The sequence below is a fragment of the Carlito syrichta genome, unplaced genomic scaffold, assembly GCF_000164805.1.
Source record: "Carlito syrichta isolate Samal-C Ts95f unplaced genomic scaffold, Tarsius_syrichta-2.0.1 Scaffold314366, whole genome shotgun sequence".
Lineage (NCBI taxonomy): Eukaryota > Metazoa > Chordata > Mammalia > Primates > Tarsiidae > Carlito > Carlito syrichta.
This window is the reverse complement of record NW_007258462.1, coordinates 255,198-277,681: the sequence shown is the minus strand read 5'-3', so window position 1 is coordinate 277,681 and position 22,484 is coordinate 255,198. Positions and strand designations below refer to the sequence as shown.

At 38.5% G+C, this 22,484-nt stretch overlaps 1 protein-coding gene across 2 annotated transcripts in view; it reads left to right on the top strand.

Moving 5' to 3' along the window:
* NAA35 (N(alpha)-acetyltransferase 35, NatC auxiliary subunit) overlaps window positions 1-22,484 on the top strand; it is a 95,477-nt gene that overhangs the window by 23,322 nt on the left and 49,671 nt on the right. For both annotated transcript variants that reach the window (XM_008071554.2, XM_008071555.2), the window contains 5 exons: window positions 8,513-8,579; window positions 8,662-8,705; window positions 10,357-10,407; window positions 11,044-11,127; window positions 11,949-12,063. In XM_008071554.2, the coding sequence (XP_008069745.1) occupies window positions 8,513-8,579; window positions 8,662-8,705; window positions 10,357-10,407; window positions 11,044-11,127; window positions 11,949-12,063 (361 nt within the window). The remainder of the gene's footprint in view (window positions 1-8,512; window positions 8,580-8,661; window positions 8,706-10,356; window positions 10,408-11,043; window positions 11,128-11,948; window positions 12,064-22,484) is intronic.

Genomic DNA, 22,484 nt, shown 5'->3' with positions numbered 1-22,484 from the left:
ACCTATTTTTGTCCAAATGTATAGTTAAAAACAATTTTTAAAAGTGATGCTATTACTGTTTGCAGATATATTGGCTAAAGTAATTCACTTCTCTCCAAGAAAGGACTTTTGTCTTAGCATATGTTTTTTCTGTCAGTACTGTTCATTGAGTATCCATCTCATGCAAGAGTACATAATGTTCTGGATATTGCAAGAATTCCCAGAGAAAATGGAAGAGACAGCCTTTGCCCTCAACTCTTTTATCAATTATAACACACAAAGGCTATATTTTCTGTCTTTGGATAAGAGGAAGCTAAGCAAAACAAATATTTTAGTGTGTAAGCATTTTCCTCCAGTTTGTCCTAGGCACCTCACCCCAGGAATTTTTGTGAGTTTTAGACATAGATTTTTTTTCTTATATCATAAAAAATAAGATTTCAGATGCTGATAATTATAAGAGAAAATGTGATAGCGTTTGAGATTATTGATTAATAATTATTTTTGTAAAATTCTTCCGTTTGTTGAAACTGATAGGTTTCTTTTGAATGCTTTCACTGATCCAAAATAAATATCTTAGGCTTCAGCAGTGGTTTAGCGGATAGTATGTACAACTTTTCTAAATATATTATGTATGTGAGGATAATTAAATACTCAATATGATTGTACATGTTTGAATTTATGACTTGTGAGTTGTTTATGAAATAGCATATACTCTTTTACAGTCATTGGTTATTTACATATTTGTATTGATGTGGATGTCTTGGAAAGTTTATCCATTTGAATAAAATTTTAAAAAGATAAATTTGAGTGAGAAGAGAAATGCAGATCATTCTAAATTCTTCTAAATTACATCTAAAAGGACTTCAAAGTCTGTGGGCAGAGAAAGGATTAATTTAATGACAGTGCTGAGACAATTGATTTGCACTCTTGAAAGTTATCAACATTTCACATAAAATACATTCCAGATAGGTGAAATATATTAAGTATAAAAAAAGTTATCCAAAAACCAAAGGAAGATAGTTCACAGAAAATAAAATGGCCGTTAAACATAAGAAAAGATGCTTAACCTTAAGAGAACTGCAAATTAAACAGCTACCATTTTTTACTTGTAGTTGGCAAAGATTAGAAGGTTTTTTTGTTTTTTGTTTTTTGTTTTTGCGTTGGTGTCTCACTCTGTCACCCAGACTCGAGTGCTGTGGCTGCTCCCGGCCACCGCAGCCTCGACCTGCTGGGCTCCGGCAATCCTTCCGCCTCAGCCTTCCAAGTAGCTGGAACTACAGGCATGCGCTACCACACCCGGCTAATTTTTTGATTTATTGTAGAGATGAGGTCTCGACAAGTTGCCCAGGCAGGTCTTGAACCCGCGGGCTCAGACAATCCACTCACTTCAGCCTCCCAAAGCACAGGATTACAGGCAGAGCCACCGAGCCCGGCTGATTAGAAGTTTTTTTATATCAGGTTGATGAGGTTGTGAAAATAGGCACTCAGATACTGTGTGTGTGTATGAATGGACAATCACTGTTTCTTTTTAATCTTTTTTCAAAACTTTTTATTTGGACTAATGTCAAATTAATAGAGCAGTTACAGTAACAACACAAAGAACATCATATATTCCTTATGCAGAGTCAGCTGCTGTTGACATATTTCCCATTTGCTTTTTCAGTTGCTCTGTCTCTCTCACATATGCACATGTGTATTTTTTCCCTGAACTATTAGAGAGCAAGTTGCTCTCCATTATGAATGACATTCTTTTCCCTGATACCTGAGTGTGGCTGTCCTAAGAAAGAGGGTACTTTCCTACAGAACCACAACACAATTACCAACCTTCATATATCTATAATGACAGTGCACTATTCACATTCTATTTCTGTCAACTGACCCAATTCTTCTTAGCATTTTTCCCCCCTATAATACAGGATCCAATCTAGAATCCTGTCCTGTATTTAGTTATATATTTCTTTAGTATCCTTTAGTCTACAACAGGTCTTTAGCTTTTGTCTCCAGTGACGTTGATATTTTTGAGAACACAGACCTCCTGCTTTCCAATTTTTTTTTTTTTTTGAGTTGGAGTCTCACTCTGTCACCCAGACTGGAGTGCAGTGGCATGCTTCTGACCACCACAGCCTCGACCTGCTGGGTTCAGGTGATCCTTCTGCCTCACCTTTCCAAGTAGCTGGAACTACAGGCACACGCCACTACACCCGGCTAATTTTTTGACTTAATGTAGAGATGAGGTCTCACCAAGTTGCCCAGGCTGGTAGACTGGTCTTGAACCTATGGGCCCAGGCAGTCCTCTCACCTCAGCCTCTCATAGTGCGGAATTATAGGCATGAGCCACTGCACCCGGCCCTGCTTTCCATTTTTTAATAGACTTTGCCTCACTTAGGGGTTTGTCTGTTCTTTCCTCATCATTAGATTTAGGTTATGCAGTATTAACTGGAATACATAAGTGTGTAGTGTGTGTTTCTCAGGATATCACATGTCCCTCAGTGGTTTTATTATTTTGATTACTCCATCAAGATGTTGTCTGATTACCACGTGGCTACTACTTTTCCCTGTGTATTTAAGCAGTCTTGGGGTACACTTTAAGATCATAAAAATATCATGCTCACTCGTCTCTCCCCTTACCCTGAGCATGCATTGTTGTTGCTAGCTTGGACTAATGTTTACTGTGATGGTTGCCGAATGAAGATTTTCTGACTCTAGTTTTTATCCCACATTTATCAGTCAACACTCAGCATCTTTCTGTAAGCACGACTCATAATTTTATGATGGGATTGTAGATTCTTACTACTTTAAAAAAGATCAGTATATGATAATATCTATTATTATTTAGAACAACATGTCTTGATGCAGTGGTTTCACTTCTAGCATTTTATCCTACAATTATATTTGTGCTTGTACACGAAGACCTGTGTATGAAGACATTTACTGCATAACTAAGGTCAAGAAACTACCTCAGTATCCATCAGTCGGAGACTAGTTAAAAGATGCTACATTTATACAATCAAGTATTGTGCTTCCTTTAAAAAGAAGGTAGATTTATGTGTACAGAAAAGACTAAGTCTCCAAAGTGAGAAAAGTAAGGTGTAGAAAAGCATGTGTAGCTTGCTACCATTTTTGTTTTCTTTTTTAAGATTTGGGTGCTGGGCACAGTGGCTCACGCCTATAATTCCGGCACTTAGGGAGGCGGAGGTGAGAGAATTGCCAGAGCCCAAGGGTTTGAGACCAGCCTGGGCAACTTGGTGAGACCTCGTCTCTTCAATAAATAAAAAAATTAGCTGGGCATGGTGGCACATACCTTTAGTTTCAGCTACCTGGAAGGCTAAGATGGAGGGGATTGCCTGAACCCAGCAAGTCAAGGCTGCAGTAGCCATGAGTTCACCACTATGCTAGCCTTGCTGAAAGAGTGAAATTCTGACTCAAAAAAAAAGAGATTAGATGATTAAATCTTCATACACAATAGGATAATAGATACTGAGAATTGGGGTATATATCTGTACATACTGTTGGAAATTTTATTGTGTGTCTACATTGCTTTGTTTTTAAATAAACTAAGTTTTTAAAATAATAGAATAACTGAATTTCTATTTCTATTCTGGCTGAATGTCATACAAAGAAATGGCAGAAATCCTAAAGGAAAGGCCTAATGAGTACAAAAGTGATAGGAAAAGTTTAAGAAACATAAAGACTGTAAAGATAATTCATTTTAGTCTTATGATCACATTCAAATAAACCATAACACCGAGGCCCAAATGAATAAATGGGCAATAAAATACATTGCTCATTCATGAAGGAAGGTTATCAAGTAGTCATAACATTTTAAAAATTTAGCTTCAGTATAATTTAGGAATTACAAATTAAAATGAGTAGGTTAATTTTCATCTATACAATTTAAAAATGATAATTTTCAGTGGCAGGGATTCAGTAAGTGGACATTTTAGTTTTTACTCATGAGAGAGTCTTGAACATATTAATACCATTTAGACTAGTTATTTCACTTCTAGAATCAACCTATAATAAATAATTAGAAATGTGGACACTATATACAAGGTGTGACAATTAAGTTCGCAAACTCATCCTGGTAAAAGTGCTGCATGTCTCATTGCTGAATATCACTACAGTAACCTTTGAAGTACTCCCCTTAGGAAGCTATGCACCAATGTCAGTGCCTTGTCTACCTGTCAAAGCAATTTTGGAACTCTTTCTGGAATGGTCATCAGAACTGACGTTATATTACCCTTGATATCCTACATGACATCAAAATGTCTTCCTTTCAATATTTCCGTTATCTTCAGGTAAAGAAAAAAGGCATTGGAGACCAGATCAGGTGGATAGGGAGGCTATTCCAATATGGTCATTTGTTTACTGGCTAAAAACTCCTTCACAGACAGTGCTGTGTGAGCTGGTGTGTTGTCTTGATACAAGAGCTCCTTTGGGACAATTTTTGCACACACCTTTCACATACCAAGATTTTTTTTCTTTCTTTTTTTTTTTTATTTTTACTTTAAAGATGTGGGGTGCAATTCAGGGTTAGGTATATAAATCTTTGTTATGCAGGTACCTTAGTCAAAATTTTTTTAACTTTCTCTATCAATGTTTATTTTGTCTGTTGTGCCTCTCATAGTCATTTGATGATTTTGACACGCCAATTCTGTGAAAAATGTTTTTGTCATTTCAACTTGTTACTGGCTGTCCTGACTTTTCTTCATCCGTAACACTTTCTCTCCCTTCAGAAAAACATTTAATCCATTTGTACACTGCTGGTTTTTTTTGTTTGTTTTGAGTTGGAATCTTACTCTGCTGCCCAGGCTGGAGTGCCGTGGCACACTCAAGGCCACCCCAGCCTTGCCCTGCTTGGCTCAGGCGATCTTCTGCCTCAACCTTTCAAGTAGGTGGAACTACAGGTATGTGCTACCATGCCCAGCTAATTTTTTAAAAAATTTATTATAAAGACAAGGTCTTGCCAAGTTGCCTGGTCTGGTCTCGAACCCGTGGGCTCAGGCAATCCACAAGCCTTGGCCTCCCAAAGTGCTGAGATTACAGGCTCAGCCACCAAGCCCGGCCTGCTGTTTTCATTATGGCATTATTCCCATAAACTTGGACTAACATGTCCCTGATTTCACTTTCAGTCTTGCCAAGTTTAACAAGAAAAAAAATTTTTTTTTTTTTGAGTTGGAGTCTCACTCCGTCATCCAGGCTAGAGTGCAGGTCCACCCTAATGGCCACTCTGGCGTCGACCTGCTGGGCTCTGGCAATCCTTCCATTTCAGCCTTCCAAGTAGCTAGTACTACAGGTGCGTGCTACCACACCCAGCTAATTTTGTATTTATTTTAGAGATGAGGTCTCGCCAAGTTGCCTGGACTGGTCTCGAACCTGTGGCCTCAGGCAGTCCACTCACCTTGGCCTCCTAAAGTGCTGGAATCACGGGCTGAGCACTAAGCCTGGTCAACAAGAAATTTAATGTTTGTTCATTGCTCTAATTCAAGCTCTGACATTGTCACGATGGAACACAAAAACATGCAGCAACAATAATGAACACCACTCAGCAAGACACTGTCACATGTCGAACACAGCTGTGAGACAGATATACCAAGGTTACCAAACCTTACCAAGTTGTTTGTACAGTGCTACCTATGTAAGTGCAAGGTGACAAGTTTGTGAAGTTAATTGTCACACCACGTATGCCCAAATCAGAGTTTTTAGTAATGAACAATTGACATCAACCAAAATGTCACCTTTAGGGTTATGGTTGAAATAAGTTATGAATAATTTATTACTGAAATTGAATATGTAGCCACGAGCATGATGACAGTATGTGCATGGGAAAATGCATACTTTAGCCTTTTGCACTTGGAGACACCTTGCGGATCACCTACCAGCTACTCAGGCCACCCTTTTATTTTATTTTATTTTATTTTTTTTACAAAATAGTGGAAAACTAATTACTTCATATTAAATAGTATAGCATTGGGACCAGTTATTTTATTGTAAGGCTATTTGGCTTATAAGAGAATTTTGGACATCAAGGAACTTATGACAAAAAAATCAAAATGTTATTTCTTACCTTTTTCTGATGTGTGGTAATATGTGAAACAGCATTGCTGGTTCATTGATACGTGTTGTGCAACAGTAATTTGTCTGCTGTCTTCCACTTGGTGTTTTTCTATTTGAGCAGACAATGCAGTTTCATTTTCTTCCTTCCACATTAATAATATGTTATTTATTATGCAGTCTGTTGTTCGAATTCAATGTGAAAGGGCACACTCATGATTCCTGAAAACCTCTTCTCAACTGATTGATCAGAAGCTTGACACATTTTAAATGGTGTATAGGTTTTTCATTGTTTTTGATTGGAAAACTTCAAGGAATATATATTTTTGAGAAGTCTGCACTGGCACAAGTTTGTCCTGTATAATCATCAGCAATCTCTTTATGTCCTCTGAAAAGGGACATCTGAGTGGTTTCCTAGATCTCAGAGGGGACATCTGAATGCGAAGGGTTAAAACTGTCCCTCTGCCTTTTTGTGGTGAATAAATTACAGCAGGGACAGGTATGCTAGGTGGAGGACTTCTCTGGAGGTGGGTACAGAAGTGAGAGATGGTGGTAACTTAAGCTAGAGGTCGCTGTGAAGGGTGAGAGGCGGTTAGACTAGAAGTTGAAGATAGAGCCTGCAGGGTTTTGTGATGGAGTTTTTTCTGAATGTGGGAAAGCGAGAAGCCGAGGCCCAAGTTTTCAGCCTGAGCAACTGTAGATAGATGGCAGTGCCATTTGGTAATAAGGCAAGTGCGAAGAAAGTGGGGATCGAGTTCCTTTTGAAGAAAGAAAATTTGAGAATCGTATTTGATGTCAAAGTAGATATATAGCATAAACTTCATCTAGAGGATGGGCTTATAGCTCTGTAACATAATGATTTTTTTTAGAGACTTAATCATATGAATCATGTAATACCCTGGTTCTTCAAGGGCAGGGGCATTGCATTTCTTTTTCTTCTTCTTCTTACTGTTTGTGAGACACAGTACCTCACATGAATGTGATGCTTGTTGTTTTTGTCAAGAATCCAGAAGTTTTGCTATAGTTCTGGCCCCTTCTGTAACTGCCTATTATTCCATTATTTTAGACTTATTTTAGACTTCTAGCTATATTTTTGTAAGAATTACGATAAGCAGAAACATTTCTTTAATGGTACTTATGACTTAATAGAAGCAACCAGATGATATTAACCCTTTGCACTTGGATGTCCCCTCTGAGAGGACATCATAAATCTGGCAAACCACTTGGATATCCTCTCTCAGGAGACAGAGAGAGAGAGTGCTGGTGATTATATAGGACAAACTTAAATCAACGTAGATATTTTCAAAAATGGATGTTTCCTTGAAGTTTTTCTTTCAAATTGTGCGAAAAAGCAAGTAAAGAATATATACTGAGATATATGTAAAAAGAAATCAGGTAGCACATTATATGGAAAGAGAATGTGTTAACTGCTTTCACAGTAGTGTTGACACTAAAGGTAGCGGTGAAGAGCATTTGTGTAAGAAAGGCAGCTGTGGGTATACCTTTTCTATCATATGGTATAACTTGGAAAGATAGATAAGCAAGTTACTTTAGCTTTAAAAGAGAATTGAAGTTAAAGACAGATCATTACTACATGTTAGAAAATATAAGATATAAAATTTTGATTTTGTTTGTCATAAAACGTTCTTTAGTGTCCAAAAGTTCATTATAAGCTGATTATCATTAGAATAAAATAATTGATTCCAATGGTATATTATTTAATATGAAGTGATTAGATTTTCCACTGTCGTCTTGTAAAAAAAGAGCATTCGAGATGCTGGTAGGTGATCTGCAAGATGTCTCTGAGTTCAAGGGGTTACATTTATTTTCTTCAAAGTGAGTCCAGCAAGCCACTTAATTTGTTAATGACACAGCAGTGAAATTTTAAAAATGATTTTGGTGATGAATGTCCATGTGTAAGTTTTTGTTTCTTACAATGGGTTGTAGTAGAACATGGTTTTGCTGTCACTTTGAGTAGTTCTGTTTTTGAGGGCTTAACAGTGTGTGAGCAGGGATTTAACAATTTTGAAGTAAGTCTTGTCTAAATCTTGCAACCCTATCATTAAATGGTAATTATGATATGTTTATTGCTCACCTGTGAATGTGCAAATACTTTGTGAGTGGGAATGATTAGTTTGTGATATTTTTATAAGCATTACCCTTACTTTGCAAGTGAACATACTAAATGTGGATATATTTCAATTGCCAGATGCAAAAGCACACTACATAATGATAAAAGGTTCAAAAATAAATAAATAAATAACCTGAGGACTAACATTTGAAATTAAGGACAGAGAGCATTTGAAGATGGTGTTTTAAGTGCATGCATATAAGGAAAGTTTGGATGTATTATAACAGTATTTAGGCAAGTAGGATGACATTACATTTCTATGTTCTTCTTGAATAGTAATTTTGTAAGAGAACTATAAGCAAAGTTTTTGCTACTATTCACGAGCTTAATTATTCCCTTTTTGAACAGGAAGATTTTCAGTCAATGACTTATGGATTTAAAATGGCTAACAGTGTGACAGATCTTCGAGTTACAGGTAAAATCATTTATAAAGATAAGTCACAAGATTTACATTTTGATTTGTTTTCTTTTTAAACTTACTGTTTTTGCCTTTCTAGGCATGCTAAAAGATGTGGAGGATGACATGCAAAGAAGAGTTAAGGTATGTATGCTTCTTTTCTTCTTTGGTGTAGGTTTTGCTACTCTTCTAAATGTCAGGTTAGTTTTAGGTAATTATAAGCAGCTAGTATATGTAGAACCACCCATCTATATGCTTTACCTTTTTTGTAATGAATTTGAAGACTACTAGAGGAGGTTCTGTTAAATTCATGTCATTTTCAAGTACAGTCATCTCAGTATCCTTGGAGCATTGATTCCTGGACCCCCACAAATACCAACTTTCAAGTCTACTTAGGCTCTTCTATAAAGTGCCATCATATTTGCATTTAACCTATTCACATCCTCCTGTACACTTTAAATCATCTCTAGATTACTTATAGATTATTTATAATACCTCATACAATGTAAATGCAATGTGAATAGCTGTTAAACTATATTTTTAAAATGTGTGTTATTTTTTATTGTTGTATTTTCTATTTTTTTATTTTTTGCTTTGTGAATATTTTTGATTAGCAGTTGGGAGGATCTGACCTGCAGATACGGAGAGCTGAGTGTACTGAAGGTTTAACCTTCTCAATTCTTTCAGTTTTTTGCTAATGTTTTAGATTTTTTTGTATGCTATTTTAGGAATAAGATTTTTCTCCCACTAGAGTTTTAAGTTCCTTAAAGGTAAGAAATGTCACATTTGTGAGACTGACCGCTGCCTACTGCGCTAAGGAGGCAACTAAAGTGTCATGTTTGTATCTTTAATAGCTGATACAGTGTCTGGAACACAATTGATGAGCATAGTAAATGGTAGTATCCCAAAGATTGAAAGCATCCTTCAGCTGTGTGACCTTAATGATTTGCTATTTTTCATACTGTGAAAAGGGAAAAAAGTAAAAGTTACATTATTGCTGTTTTTTTTAACACTTGTATAATAGTATGCTGTCTGAGAAACTTAACATTTTTCTCTTTTTTCATTTTTACAATTATTCAGAAAATTAGGCAATTAAATGCACACAGTGCCCCACTTTTAGATCAGGGAAATATAGTTTAAAGGAGTTAAATGAACCTGTGTCTGAGTCTTACTTCAGGGCACATGCTTATAAGTGGCAGAACCATGATTAGAACCCTCATTTTCTTTTACCAGATCCTCCTGTGGTACTGCCTTGGTTTGGTCAAGTAAAATTGTCAGCCTTAACATTTGTATTAAGATGTTTTGTGTTTTAGTGTAAAACAGATCAGTGTTGATCACTTGACTTTGTGTCTTTATGTTGTGATTTTTGTAGAGGTTACTGTTTTTCTGTTAATTTTGAGAGCATCAAGAGTTTCGATTAATATTCAATCAATAGAGCCTTTTAAAGGAAAATGTACTGTGTAAATATGTTCTTGGCTTATGTTATTTCATTGTTTTGCTTTTGCAGTTTCAATACAATATTTCATTTTGCTTTTGCAGTTTCAAAACAATATTTCGTTGTTTCAATTCTTTTGCATGAATTTTGTAACTTCATGTCAACAAGAATTTTCTGTATATAACATTAGTAAGAGGAAAATAAGTACTGGACACAGCTGTTTTTTCTCCAAGTATTTTTCCTGAAAATTGATAGTTGTATATGCTTAGTAAATTAATTTAGTGCTTGACATTGTATTTTGTAATTTAATACTTTTCCAGGTTTGTGTTTGTTTTAATTCACCTTTTTTAAAAATTTTAGAGTACTCGAAGTCGACAAGGAGAAGAAAGAGATCCAGAAGTTGAACTAGAAGTAATTGAACTTATTTTCTGGTAGATAATATCAGAGAAGTCTACCTCTTAATGTTGTAGTTTTATGAACTGCGTTATAATTTATGGAAGCCCTTTTTAAGGTATTTCTTTAAAAATTAGACATTGCAAGGGATTTTATTTCCCTTGTATTTATTTTGATAGAATGATAATACAGCTCTTTCAAATACATGATTTCAAAACTCTTCGATATTCCTATGAGGTAGGAAGAGAAAATGATCTTTTACAGATGATGCATCAAAGCTTGGCAAAACTCAAGAACTTCTACAGTATCAAAAGTTTCTGAACATTTGTTGAGACTCTACATTTCTGACTGCTTAAAGCACTTTATGATTAGTTCTTTTTAAAATGCTAATTCAGTTGATTTTTTGAGATAGTAGTATAACTTTTGACTTAAAAAATATCAGTCCTGTTGATATAGAAACTTTTATTTCTGTTTCAAAAGAACAGGCTTTGTTTTGTTTTTTGCAGCTCGTTTTTCAGGCATAGAAAAACCTGTAAGTGAAGGAGTGTGTAATGTAGTAAGTTATTAGCATTGAGTTTTAGGATTTAAGATAATATATTTTAAAATGAGATTCCTTTTATGTCTTCTAACATCTAGCCCTTTCTTGTTTTTTAGCACCAACAGTGCTTAGCAGTATTCAGCAGAGTGAAATTTACTCGTGTGTTACTGACAGTGCTTATAGCCTTTACTAAAAAAGAGGTAAGGGCATGTACTATAATTTGTCTATTTTTGTGGTTTTTGGATGGAATATCTTACTGGAGTAGTTCTGAGACTTTTCCCTTGAAGTAGTCATCTGAAATATGCACCAGAGTAACCCTGATTATTTTCTTGAAGTTGAATGAATTTTATATTTTATTACTTATTAGTCAGTACAATAGTAGAAGCTGAAATTGCTTGTGGATTCTCGTATTTTGTGAATTGAAAACGAGAAAGTAAAAATGAGAACTTTAGTTAGACCTATTCTTTCCTTCTGTTACATAATTAACTGTTGAATTTGTATAGAACCAAAGGCAAGCTCTAGATGGTAAATACCTTTGCTCCCTTACCTTTAAATTTTTGCATGAATTCAATTACAGATGAATTTTTGAATAGTTCAAAAGTGGTGAGTAGAGGTCCAGTCTGTACCATTGATCTAACTTCTGTAATTCTGTTTTTTCCTGTATTTTTTTCTCTACCTTGATGAATGACATAGTAGAATTGTTGGAATTATTTTCTTTTTCCAGTTGACTGTGTCTCTGGTTTTTACTGTAAAAAAACAGATTTAAAAACTAAACCAGAAATAATTCCTGTTGTTTCTAAAAGGATCCTACAACATATAGATGTGAGTAAAAAAACAAAACAAAAGACAATTTCTATCCTAACAGGATCTTGACATATCCTGTATTAAGTGCATAGTTTGTGAAAACCAGTGTCATTACAGCAAGCATTTAATTTCATTATTGTTTATAGAATTTTCCTATTTAATGTATATCTTGCAGTGAAAGAATATGTAAGAATGTTTTTGGTGATTTATTTGCTAGACCAGTGCTGTTGCAGAAGCTCAAAAATTGATGGTGCAAGCAGCAGATCTTCTTTCTGCCATTCATAATTCATTGCATCATGGCATCCAGGCCCAGAACGATACTACAAAAGGAGGTAATTGTTCCTTTTTCTCCTGCTCTTTTTTGCTTCTTTCCCATACAAAATGTACAGTATTTGGTTTGTTCTAAAATTTCATTTAAGTTGTCTTGCCGGGACGTTGGAGTGTTTACTCCAGACTTAGAGCGTTTAGGCTCCTTTTTCTTTAAGTTTATTCTAGTCTGAAAAACAGTACCGTAGAACTCAGTCATTTCCTGTATCTTACTGTTTTAGACACTGATTGTGTACCCTGTCTTATGTTAATGCTGTGATTATCAGCAGTGAGAGACCATGACCTCCATTGCAATCAACTCTGACTCCACCATGCAGGCCTAGCTGTTCCCTCTGTGATCTCATGGACTCATACATGCCTCTAGTATAACATTAAAAAATTACAAAGCCGGGCTCGGTGGCTCAGCCTGTAATCCTGCGCCTTTGGGAGACTGAGGTAAGTGGATTGCCTGAGCCCGCGGGTTCGAGACCCGCCTGGGGAACTTGGCCAGACCTCATCTCTACAATAAATCAAAAACTCAGCTGGGCGTGGTAGTGCATGCCTTTAATTCTGGCTACTTGGAAGGCTGAGGCAGAAGAATTGCTGGAGCCCAGCAGGTTGAGGCTGCGGTGGCCGGGAGCGGCTACTGCACTCCAGTCTGGGCGACAGAGTGAGACTCCAACTCACAAAAAACCAAAAAACAAAAAACCCTGAAATGTGATTGTTGACCTATTTGCCTTTCTATGAAATTTTGAGTGCTTTTAGCTCAGGCACTGTCTTCTTATTTGTGTTTCTCTGTTGTGCTGGATATGTTATCGACACTGAGATTTTATTTATGAAATATGCACTAAAATTTTAAAGAAAGTGTACTTTTGTTGTAAAATTTATAATTGGTTTAACATTTTAGATAGTGTGCAGCAATTTTGATTATTCTTGAACTCAATAAAATGAGATGATATTTATATTCTTTTTTTTTTTCTTAACTACTTTGCCAGTCTTGTAGAGATGATATTTTTTTTTATAATTTTTTTTTTTTGAGTTGCAGTCTCACTCTGTCTCCCAGCCTGGAGTGCGGTGGCCGTTTCCGGCCACTGCATCCTCGACCTGCTGGGCTCCAGACATCCTTCCTCCTCAGCCTTCCAAGTAGCTGGAACTACAGGTGCACACTACCACACCCGGCTAATTTTTTGATTTGTTGTAGAGATGAGGTCTCACCAAGTTGCCCAGGCGGGTCTCGAACCCATGGGCTCAGGCAATCCACTTACCTCAGCCTCCCAAGGTGCAGCATTACAAGCTGAGCCACTGAGCTCAGCTATATTTTTTTAAATTAGTATTTCCTAATTGTTAACCTTGTGCTGGAATTACAGGCTGAGCCACCGAGCTCAGCCTGTTTTTTTTTTTTTATCAACAAGATATTAATGATGCAAAGCAAGAATCTAGTAGATAATTGGCATCCGATGTTTCTTTTTGCCATATCTGACTATTGTGAGCTGTTCTGCTCTGTATCTGCAGTCTTCAGGCAAACTCTTTTAGGTGGTGTGAGTTAACTTTGTAATTATCCCTTCATCATAAAGCCATACAAATTTATAATAAAAAAGTTAATGCCTTCCTAATGTGTATTCTAAGAAGAATAATGGGAAAATAATAGTGTAGATTAGTTTTGTTCTCTGGTTGCTTATTTTGCCTTCTGATAATTATTACAAACTCCAGCTAGTGACAGAAAGACTGTGTAAACCTTGGAATTGCTGAACATTCATGTTAACATCTTATCGAAAAGTTATATAATTAGTATGAGTTAGAAGCAGTGACAAGAAGGGAAAAAATAGCAAAAATCAGACTTGATCTGGTGGGTTTACTCAATGATTGGAAATAATCTTAATGAAGATGCTTAAGATGAGATTTGGAAGGTGATTTTTGTAGTGGAACTGTCTACTAGTAAAATTTGACCTAGAAAAATGGATAGAAAAGCCATGTTTTGGATTCAATTTTATATTAAGTGCTTATTGAAATTGAAGAAGTGGATGCATTTGCTCAGGGGTTGCTGGATTCAGAACCTTGGATTATGTCTTTGTGGAAGGAACAAAGGAGAAAGAGGATCCAGTGAAGCAGATGTGGCTCTTTTTTTTTCTCTCTGTTCATGTTGTCTAGTATTTTATAGTTCTTTTTATATGTCATGGAATTGTAGCTCATCCATTAAAATGATGTTCAAATAAACTCCAGTGGGACTTTTCTGGTTTTACTTGTCAAAATGTATTTCTCTCCCATGGTCTGTGAGTCATTCGTTAGGTCTGGTTTACCCTGTAGATTCTGAGCATCTTTAACAGCTGCTAATGGAAATAATAATTTTATTTAAATTGATGTTGCCTGAAATTGGTAGATAATTTTGGAAGTATATTTTCAAATTTGACACACACAGTTTGAAGAGGACTTGTCTTTTAAAAATAAATGAAAAGGTATCTGATTAAAGGTGGCGGGTTGAAGATATGAATTTACCTTCTGAAACCTCAGTGAAACAATGAAGAAGTGATTTTTAAAAAATAGGCAAAATTGACAAATAGGAACAAGACAGGAGACAACAGCATCAAAATTTTAGAAGTTGGAAGATAGAAGGTCATTGTCTTAGCTGTCTCCAAGTAACTGAATCCTTAGCCACTGATAGAGGAAGTCAAAGGCAACCCAGTGTATACTGTGGATCCCCTGAAAGACTCCGTTACTAGTTTACCAAATATCTCTGGAAATGGGCATGAGAATTAAGAGAACTGGTTGAAAATCTCTTCAGAAGCAGAGATTCCTCCCCCCACCTCCGTTTTGCTGGGTGCCATTTCTAACCTCAGAATACTAAGTTTATTCTTTGGCGTAAGAACAGAGGGATCCCTGAACTGAGGGGACAGGAGACCCAGCTGAAGACTACGCATTCTGCAAGAGTTAAGTAAGAAAGTTTAGATTCTTAATATTGTGACCTACTTTCTTCTCCCTGTCCTCACCTCAGTCTTCAGAACAGTGCAGTCAGGTTCATGCACTCCACTTAAGAGTTTAGAAGATTGTTCTTGGGGAAATCTGACAAGCCCAAGAAGCAGAGAAAAACAGCAGCATAATCTCAACACACTGTCAGCAGTTCTGATAAAAATGTCTTGCCTGAAAGGTGGACCTTGTTCACAGAGCTTTTTTTTTTTTGAGTTGGAGTCTTGCTTCGCCCAAGCAGGAGTCCACTAGCACACTTATGGCCACCCCATTGACCTGCTGGGCTTAGGCAATCCTTCTGCCTCAGCCTTCCAAGTAGCCAGAACTATAGGTATGTGCTATTATGCCCAGCTGGTTTTTTGATGTAGTGTAGAGATGAGGTCTCGCCAAGTTGCCCAAGCTGTTCTCGAACTCCTGGGCTCAGGCAATCTGCTCACTTCGGCCTCCCAAAGTTCTGGGATTACAGGCTTGAACCACTGTGCCCGACCTCACAGAGCTCTCAGTGGGGTTTTTTTGTGCTCCAGTTTCAAATCAGAGTATATCGTTGAGGGTGGAAATCTCTAACCTGAAAGAAAGAGAACAAAGTAGGCAAGCAAACAAAATTTCTTAAAAGAAATGAGAAAAGTCACATGTATTTGACAACAGTAAGATGGTATACAAAGGGAAAAAAGGTGAATATGTTCTTTGAGATTGAAAATATGAGAGAAGAAATGAGAAAAGTAAATAAGTTTAGAAGACAAAGTTGCAGAAATCTTAAAGTAGAGCTGAAAGTGAGAAGATGAAAAATAAGGAGAAAAAAGAATAAAGGTCTGCTGTGTAATAAGAACAAATAGATGGGAGAAAGCATAAACTAACAAAAGTTATTCCAGAAATAGAGCTTAGAAAATAAAATAACAACAACAAAAAAGAATCTTTAAGAAAATTTTCTGTAATCAAGCCATACAAGTACCTAGGTTGAAGGCCAATAAAAAGCTGCCCAACACAACTGGGATAAAAATTGACCTATATCATGGCATATCATTATGAAAGTTCAGAATAGTGTCAACAAACAGAAGATCCTAAGAGATTTGAAAGAAACAATAATAGCCACACACACAGAATCAAGACAGAAGAATGTTGCTGTACTTCTCAGCAGTAGTAGTGGATGCTCAAAATAAAAACAGAGTTGAAGCAGCAATACTTCTGATTCAAAACTTACACAGAGCTACAGCAATCAAGACAGTGTGGTACTGGATAAACATAGATTTTGATCAGTGGACTAGAAAAGGATTTAGAGTCAGGAAATGAACTCTCATATTAATGCTGTTTGACAAGGACATTAAGGCAATTTACTGGAGAAGGAAACGTTCAAAAAGGTCCTGAGACAACTGGATATTCACATGCAGAAGAATAAAGTTGGGTTGGTCATTGTAGCTCATGCCTATAATCCTAGCACTTTGGGAGACCGAGGTGAGTAGATTGCCTGAGCCCGCATGTTCAAGACCAGCCCAGGCAAGTTGGTGAGAACTCATCTCTACAATAAAGTAAAAAACTAGCCGGGCGTGGTAGCATGTGCCTGTAGTTCCAGTTAGTTGGAAGGCTGAGGCAGAAGGATCACCGGAGCCCAGCAAGTGGAGGCTGCGGTGACTGTGAGTGTGCCACTGCTCACAGTGAGACTCTTCACTCAAAAAATAAAATAAAGTTGGACACTTACCTCCCCTGCAGCTCATATGTAAAAGTCAATTAGAAATGCATCAATGCCTTAAATATAAGAACTGAAACCATAAAACTCTTAAGACAGCGTTAATCTTACATGTCATTTAAGAAAAATAACAATGAAAAATTGGCAAGGCATCTGAACAGACATTTCTCCAAATAAGGTATGCAAATGGCCAGTAAGTACAAAAAGATATGCAACATTATGAGCTATCAGAGAAATGCAAATCAAACTGAAAGGATATCGCAATCCACTCATTAGATGGCTTGTATAAAAAAGACAGATGATAATAAGTGTTGGTAAGGATGTGGAGAAGCTGTAACCTTCATACACTGCTGGTTGAAATGGGAAATGCTGCAGCCCATTTGGAAAACAGTCTGGTCATGTCTCAAATGTTAAACATGAAATTATCAAACACCCCGCAATTCCAATCCTAGCTATATAGCCAAAAGAAATGAAGACATACATCCACACAAAGAGTCATACATTAATGCTGATGATAGCATTATTCATAATAGTCTAAAGGTAAAAGTAGCCCAAATGTCCATTAGTGGATAAATGGATAAATAAGATGGTATATATCTATGCAGTGGAATACTATTTGACAATAAAAAGAAATGAAGTACTGAAGCACCTTTAAAACATTATGCTACACATATTGTATGATTTATATAAAATGTTTAGAATCAGCAGGTTCATAGAGATAGAAAGTAGATCAGTGGTCGCTTATGACTGGGTTTAGGAATAGTGTGAGAGAAGGTAGGAGAGTGATTGCTGAAATGTAAATGTTCCTGGGGTGATGAAAATGTTCTACATTTTATTTTGGTGATGACTTCACAACTCTGAATATATAAAAAAAAAACACATTGAATTGTATACTCTCTAAAACCAACTGAAAACTCTAAGTAATATGAGAAAAAGAATTCTTCCAGTGTTAAAAAAAAAAATAGTAAACACTTATAACCCATATCAAACTAGAAGAGCTGGCCAGGTGTGGTGGCTCAAGCCTATAATCCTGCACTTTGGGAGGCGGAGGCGAGAGGATTATCTGAGTCTGCAGGTTCAAGACCAGCCTGGGCAACATGATGAGACCTTGTCTCTAAAATAAAAAAATTAACTGAGTGTGGTAGTGTGCATCTGTAACTCCGGCTACTTGGAAAGCTGATACAGAAGGATTGCCTCAGCCCAGCAGGTCAAGGCTGCAGTGTCCAGGAGCATGCCACTGCACTCCAGCCTGGGCGACAGTGAGACTCCAACTCAAAAAAAAAAAAAATAAAAGGGCTGCCCAATATACGGGCAGGAGTGGGACTCAGGAGAGTGAGAACATTAAGAATGGATACCTAAGCCGGGCTCGGTGGCTCAGCCTGTAATCTCACGCTTTGGAAGGCTGATGTGAGTGGATTTCCTGAGCCCGCGGGTTCAAGACCTGCCTGGGTAACTTGGTGAGACCTCATCTCTACAATAAATCAAAAAGTCAGCCGTGCATGGTACCGCATGCCTGTAATTCCGGCTACTCAGAAGGCTGAGGCAGAAGGATCGCTGGAGCCCAGCAGGTCGGGGCTCCAGTGGCCAGGAGTGGCTCCTGCACTCCAGTGTGGGTGACCAAGTGAGACTCCAACTCAAAAAAAAAGAGCGAATACCTAGATTTTCCTGGTGTAAATGAAAGTAAGACCCGCAAAGGGCAGTGTTCTCCAAAGTAGTTGGTATAACTTGAAAGACAGAATCGGGTTATTTTGGAACAATCACAAGTGTGGGTCCTCAGACTGACCTATGTGATGAATACTTTGGGGGGAGGCAAAGGAGATGAGACTTTAGCAGAAAACATGCAAATGTGCTCCCTTTGTTTCTGTTGCCACATAGAGGAAATGCTGCAGATGTGTTAGTCGTCTAGTACCTGGGAATCTTCATCAGTGAAAGAAGACAGGCGCAGAACACATCATAGGTAGCTTCGCTGCCCATCAGCGAGGCCTCCTGCTAGTCTAGAGCACTGTTCTAGCACGTCCCCCAGAAAACTGTTTCAGGAAGCCCTCTTTCAGTGATGTCATAATCAAAAAGGAACTGCACAGTGTTCGCACACAAATATCCCCAGAAAATGAGCAAAAACCAAGAAAAACAAAAGGCCGGTAGCCAGAGACATGTTTCTACAAAAGTTCAGATCGTTTGTTGAAGCGTGAAGCCCTCCGTAGAATGAGAGCAGAAGGCAGCACTACTTGGCGTGAAGGAGGAAACCACGAGGAGCAGAAGAGGAGCGAAAGCGAGCAGGCAGAGCTCCAGCAGACAGAAGAGAAAAGCCCTGAGCGTGAAGGCCTGCCCGAGACCCGGCCGGAGCATCTTCGGCCTTGCCAGGAGGCGCAAAGGGCTTGGCGGTCAGGGCTCCAGGAAAAACTGAGCAAGACGGAAGTGAGCAAAGGAAGTCGTCACCAAAGAAGACTCACTGCACTTGTAATCGGTGTCCTTTAAGACGTAACCCATATAATGGAACAGAAAAAGGTGTTTAGACCTGACACGTTTCTAGAACGAGGAAACCAGAATTAAGTCCATGGGTGTAATTGAAAGGGTGAAATGTGTTCCAGGGGAAACCGATAAAAAGTGATTAATAGTAAGATATAGCTTAGTAAATTAAGATCGAAACCAACAATTATTTCAACTTTGCCGTTGTTCATATCAACACAGGAAGTAGTGGAACAAATGTTTAATGACCAGATAAAGAACTGTGACCCATCCCAGCTGGCTCTCACATGCAGACAATTTTTTTTTTTTTTTTTTGAGTAGGAGTCTCACTTTGTGGCCCAGGCTGGAGTGCAGTGGCACACGTACGGCCACCACAGCTTCAACTTGCTGGATTAGGGTGATCCTCCACCTAAGACGGAAGTAGCTGGAGCTATAGGCATGTGCCATCGTGCCCGACTAATTTTTTATGTATTGTAAATACAAGGCCTCACCATGTTGCTCAAGCTGGTCTCGAGCCCCTGGGCTTGGCAATCCTCTCACCTCCACCTCCCTAAGTGCTGGCATTACAGGCAGGAGGCACCATGCCTTGTAACAAATATTTTTAAAATAGCCTTAACTTGGAATATTTTTCCCAGCGGAGAAAGACTGAAATTAATGAAGTTTAGCTTCCTGAGACATGGCTGGAATAGCTGTGGCTGAATGACAGGCAGTGAGTTTTCTGTTTCGATGAAGTAACAGTTAAAACAGCAGTGGAGGTTGATTTTACTATACATAAGTGTCAAGAACCTAGATGACACAGAAGTTACTAACAGAAGTCAAGAAATGAAGGGAGAGACTGATTTCTTTTATATTGAAGAGATCTGAAGATACTGGTTAGAGTTGATAAATGTATTACAGATGTATTTCAGTCTACAAAGGTAACCAATGATGATGGAGAAAGAGAAGAGTTTTCAAGTTTGGTGCTTGTCACAGTCCGTTTTGTGTTGCTATAGCAGAATACCTGAGATGATACTTTATTTGCAAAAGGGCTTATTTAGCTCACAGTTCTGCGGGTTAGGAAGTTCAAGATTCATGGTATTGGCTTCTGGTGAGGGACACATGCTGAGTTAGAACATAGTAAAGCAGGTTAAAGCAGGCATTTGGTAAGGAGGGACCATATGTGAGGAGAAGCCTCCTTTTACAACAGGATCCTGTCACGGGAACTAATCCCGTCTGAAGAGTAAGAACTCATTTGCGAGTTCACTGCTGCAAGAAGATGTTAATCTGTTTCAGAGATCTGCCCCTCTGACCCAGACGCCCCCCACTAGGCCACATCTCCCAACATGCTCCATTGACAATTTAAGTTTCACTTGACTTGTGGCAGGTACCAGCCATCTTCAAATTACAGCAGCGGTGAAGGGGAAGTAGAAGGTGGTCTTTAACATTATCATTGTTTATTGTGGGTTAAAAGATGAATAAATACCTGTCTGAAGAAATAGGACTTTAGAGATAGTAATAAAGTTGTAGATATAAAATTAAGCCTTCTCAGTTATCAGAAAGAAAATACACCAAAGGAAACTGTATCAGTGAAAGATAAAAGTATTATAAAGGGAAGCACTTGATTCCTGTTAAGTGGTAACAAAACTAAGATCGAGTTTTTGCTCTTCTTTTCCTCTATTGAAAAAATTTCCTCCTAAAGCCATGAGGTGGGACTGAGCAAGATGAGCATGTGCCCTAGAGCAGGACTGTGGAGCCTGATTTGAGGAGGATGGTGTCCATGAGGGAGCACGGGTGGCTTGACGTGCTCTTGCCCCATCAGTAAGGGATTTCTTTGTAGCAGGGTGTGGCCTGGAACGGGCCGTTAAAGTGGGGTATGGAAGTGTCTGTGTAGCATGGTAGAGGAATGAACAGGATACCTGTGAAGAGATGGGCCTAGAGCAGGGCTTTGGAGCAAAATGCCTTCAGGTGTTGCCACAACTGGATTCACTACTTCCCAATTGAGGTGAGAAAGGTCTTTGCACAGGCAGGCCTCTGAGCTTGGGGTGTCTGGGCCTCAGCAAGGCCAAGAGGGGGACCACGTGGGAGCAACCTGGTACTGTGTGTCAGGATCCTAAGTGAGGGGAGGAGGATGTGTCTAGTGCAGAGTTTGGAGCCTGAACACAGGGAGAAGAGGGAGGAATGGAGAGGGGAAGCCCAGGCATGGTGAGGAGAATATGCTCGTGGTAGCAGGGCCTGGAATAAGATGTTGGAACCCGAGGTAGATGCATGAAGGTAGTTGTGTGCAGGGTTGTGGGAGCCCCAACCAGGTAAGGCAGGTGGGTATCTGTGCACTGGGGTGATGTGGTTCAGAACCTAAGCATGTTGGAGAGGATATCCTTGTGGAAGGATGCCCAGGTATAGGGTATCATCACACGTGTGGAGTGAATAGACTGGCTGTCCACAGGGACAAGATGGTCTGCGACGTCAGAGCTGAGTAGAAAGAGGAGGGTGGCCTCATCTAGGGAGTTGAAGCCTCAGCAGATTGAGGAAAGACTTCTTTGTAGATAGGTGGCCTGGCATGGGGTATTAGAGTTTAGGGAAGTGAGAAGAGCATCTCTGGGGGAGCAGTCTGCCAAATGACGTGGGGGTCATGGTGGCCTGCCCTGTCAGTGATAGGAGATTGTAGTGGACTGACTGATGGCCCCAGAGCGATCAGGGTCCAAATGCTCAGAGCCTTATAAATGTTCCTTTATTTGGGGAAAGAGTCTTTACAGATGGGATTAAGTTAAGGATCTTGTGATGAGGGGGTCATTCATCTTGGTGGATCCAAATACTATTATAAGTGTTCTTCTAAACGACTTGAATGAAGATGAGACACACACAGAAAAGGAGAAGGGAGGGCGGAGGGAGAGAGTGGCATGATGCAGCTATCCGAGAAGGAGTGCCAGTAGCCAGGAGATGTTGGACGAGGCAGGAGACTCTCTCCCGGAGCCTCTGGACAGAGTGCGGACACCTTGATTTCAGGCCAGAGAAACTCTTGTTGAATGTCTGAGAGAGAAAGAAAATGTTTGTTTTAATCCACTCGATCTGTGGTATTTTGTTACAGTACTTCAAGAAACTAATATGGACATTGATTGCATTTAGTGTAATCGGTCAGATATATAAATGAATTGAGAATTATAGGCTGCTAAGTTTCTCAGAATTGGGGTACTGAGGTATACTAATTTCTGGATAGGGAGACAACTAGATTGAACTCTCTGGTATTGGATGAAATCAAAGGTATGGATATAAACTCATGATTCCTTTTTGATGTTGTTGTTGTTTTTGAGTTGGAGTTTCACTCCGTTGCCCAGACTGGAGTGCAGTGGCCGCTCCCGGCCA